This window comes from Olea europaea, unplaced genomic scaffold (genome assembly GCF_002742605.1).
Source record: "Olea europaea var. sylvestris unplaced genomic scaffold, O_europaea_v1 scaffold2716, whole genome shotgun sequence".
In the NCBI taxonomy this organism is placed as follows: Eukaryota; Viridiplantae; Streptophyta; class Magnoliopsida; order Lamiales; family Oleaceae; genus Olea; species Olea europaea.
In genome coordinates, this window is record NW_019245571.1 from 1 (window position 1) to 1,983 (window position 1,983).

General features: G+C 33.3%; 1 protein-coding gene across 1 annotated transcript; it reads left to right on the top strand.

Annotated features, from left to right (window-relative positions):
• Window positions 1–22: 22 nt before the first annotated feature.
• LOC111383561 lies at window positions 23–1,762 on the top strand. Its single transcript, XM_023007676.1, has 4 exons — window positions 23–217; window positions 763–873; window positions 951–1,050; window positions 1,266–1,762. Exons 1-4 carry the CDS (start codon window positions 43–45, stop codon window positions 1,291–1,293), a joined length of 414 nt encoding a protein of 137 aa, XP_022863444.1. The 5' UTR covers window positions 23–42; the 3' UTR covers window positions 1,294–1,762.
• The last annotated feature ends 221 nt before the right edge of the window (window positions 1,763–1,983 follow it).

Below are 1,983 nucleotides of genomic sequence, written 5' to 3' on the forward strand. Positions count from 1 at the left end.
TTTTTTTTTTTTTTTTTTTTTGGTGATGGAATATAATATTTTATGCAGGAGAAGGGTTTGAAACAGAAAATGAAAGATGATATTGCAAAAGCAATTATTGCAAAGCATGGTGCCCCACTTTCAATTTTGGAGCATGAAGCTATTCTTTCCAAAATTAAATCTGAAGCAGCACATGCTCATGCCAAGGTGCTTGAGTCACAAGGCATGTTCTCAAAGAGTAAGTTGTGAATCGCTCTTGCAAGGGATAAGGCTTCAATTTGTCAATACATTTAAATGTTATTAATTAGAAATAAACACGACATTCAAAATAAAGACAGACACTTGTTTCATTGTCTTGTTGATGTTCATGTGCCTTTTCAAACACTAGCTTAAATTTTAAACTATATGTGTTTGATCTTTTGTAGATGTCAAGTAAGATTAGGAAAATAAATGATATATTCGTTTGTACATTTCAAAACAATGCTTGTAACATTTCAGAAAGTTCATGCATCAGTGTCCTGTCTTCTCAATCTGAATGATTGTATCCGTTGTTTTCTTATATCTCAAGTTCTGAAGATTGATCAATCCTCTCTGTTCTTTTGTAACTCCATAAACCCTAAAACAAGAGTATTTCCTTGATTAAAGGAGTTTGATCCATATGCTTATAAACAGAAGAACTTGAAATATGAACCTAACGCTCATAATATTCCTGTGCAATGATGTTTCTTAATTAAGGTTACCAGTAGGCATGATAACTTGTCTGGTTTTCAATTCAATTTACAGGGAATCAAGTGTCAGATGCTGTTAGAATAGAACCGATCTTCATGGCGCCTAATGGTCATTCATATTGGAGATTAAGCTGCTGTTCCAGCAAATCTGACATACTACATCAAGGTACATTATCTGTGCACGATCTTGAATTCTGAGTTAGCTGGCTTTTCAATGGACTTCATTTTTCTTCTTTAATATAGATATTGGAAGGGTGGAGGATCCTCTTACAGTACATGAGAAATGGTTTGCTCTGGATGATGTAGAAAAGGAAGCGGCTGAAAATCACAGTTTTCCATTAAGGTCAGCACTATCCTCTTATAAGATTCAATTTATGAATACAATATTGAATTTGGTTTATGAAAGCTTGGGCATGTTGAGGATTTACCCCCTTTGGATACCCTTGGAAGCATTTTAGGATAGAATCTAGTAAGTGCAATTTGTCAAGAAAGATTTGGGCTATCTTGTATTTTTGGAAATAGCTGACTAATGTTTCTTCTTAAATTTTCTTTAATTAGGGGGAAAGAAGTTAAGAAGAGCTCATAGGGATCAGTATGTACTTCACTGCTGAAACAGGGCTGTCCCTTAGCGTGCCTTTTGTTGTCATTGTCGATCTCCTGCTCCACAATCCTCACAATCGAGGAATACAAGACTGAGTTTTATGTTTCTACCACCAAAATTTCAGAAGCTGGTAACAATTTTTAGAAAAGTGGAAGATGGCAGAATCTCATTAACCTTTTGAATTTAAAGATGTCGGTTTCTAATTTTATAGTTATAGTAGATATTAGAAGCTGCTGGTGTGGGGGCAGACTGCTTATATTTTTCAGTTATTAGACCTTTCATTCTTGGCATGCTTTCTATCAAATTTGATCAAACTATTTAGACTTTCATGTAACAGTAAAATTAAGCATGTTTGTTCCATTCTGTAGTCGGTACCTTAATGACATGTTTGGTGGAGCTGTGGAGGATGAGTATCATTGAATAGTATCAAGGAAGAAAAATATGTTAAAATTTTTATCGTGTTTTATTAGTACTACTTACCGAACATAGGGTGGTTTTCTTTGAAGTGTGTGCAGTGTCAAATTATAGGTTAAAATTGTAAATTACTTGTAAGTTTAATTATAAGTAAATTAGCATTTTTGAGGTATAAGAGTTTTTGTTAGTTGAAGTTAAACTTAAAGTTAAATATTTTCACACGTTTTTTTTTTTTTTTTTTTGGCAACAAATGTACTTTAT

Excerpts from the sequence above, each read along its gene's own strand:
- LOC111383561 (XM_023007676.1), top strand. The coding sequence starts at position 43 with ATGCAGGAGAAGGGTTTGAAACAGAAAATGAAAGATGATATTGCAAAA. Across the intron at positions 218-762 it reads ACAAGGCATGTTCTCAAAGA|GGAATCAAGTGTCAGATGCT; the intron begins GTAAGTTGTGAA and ends TTCAATTTACAG. Across the intron at positions 874-950 it reads ATCTGACATACTACATCAAG|ATATTGGAAGGGTGGAGGAT; the intron begins GTACATTATCTG and ends TCTTTAATATAG.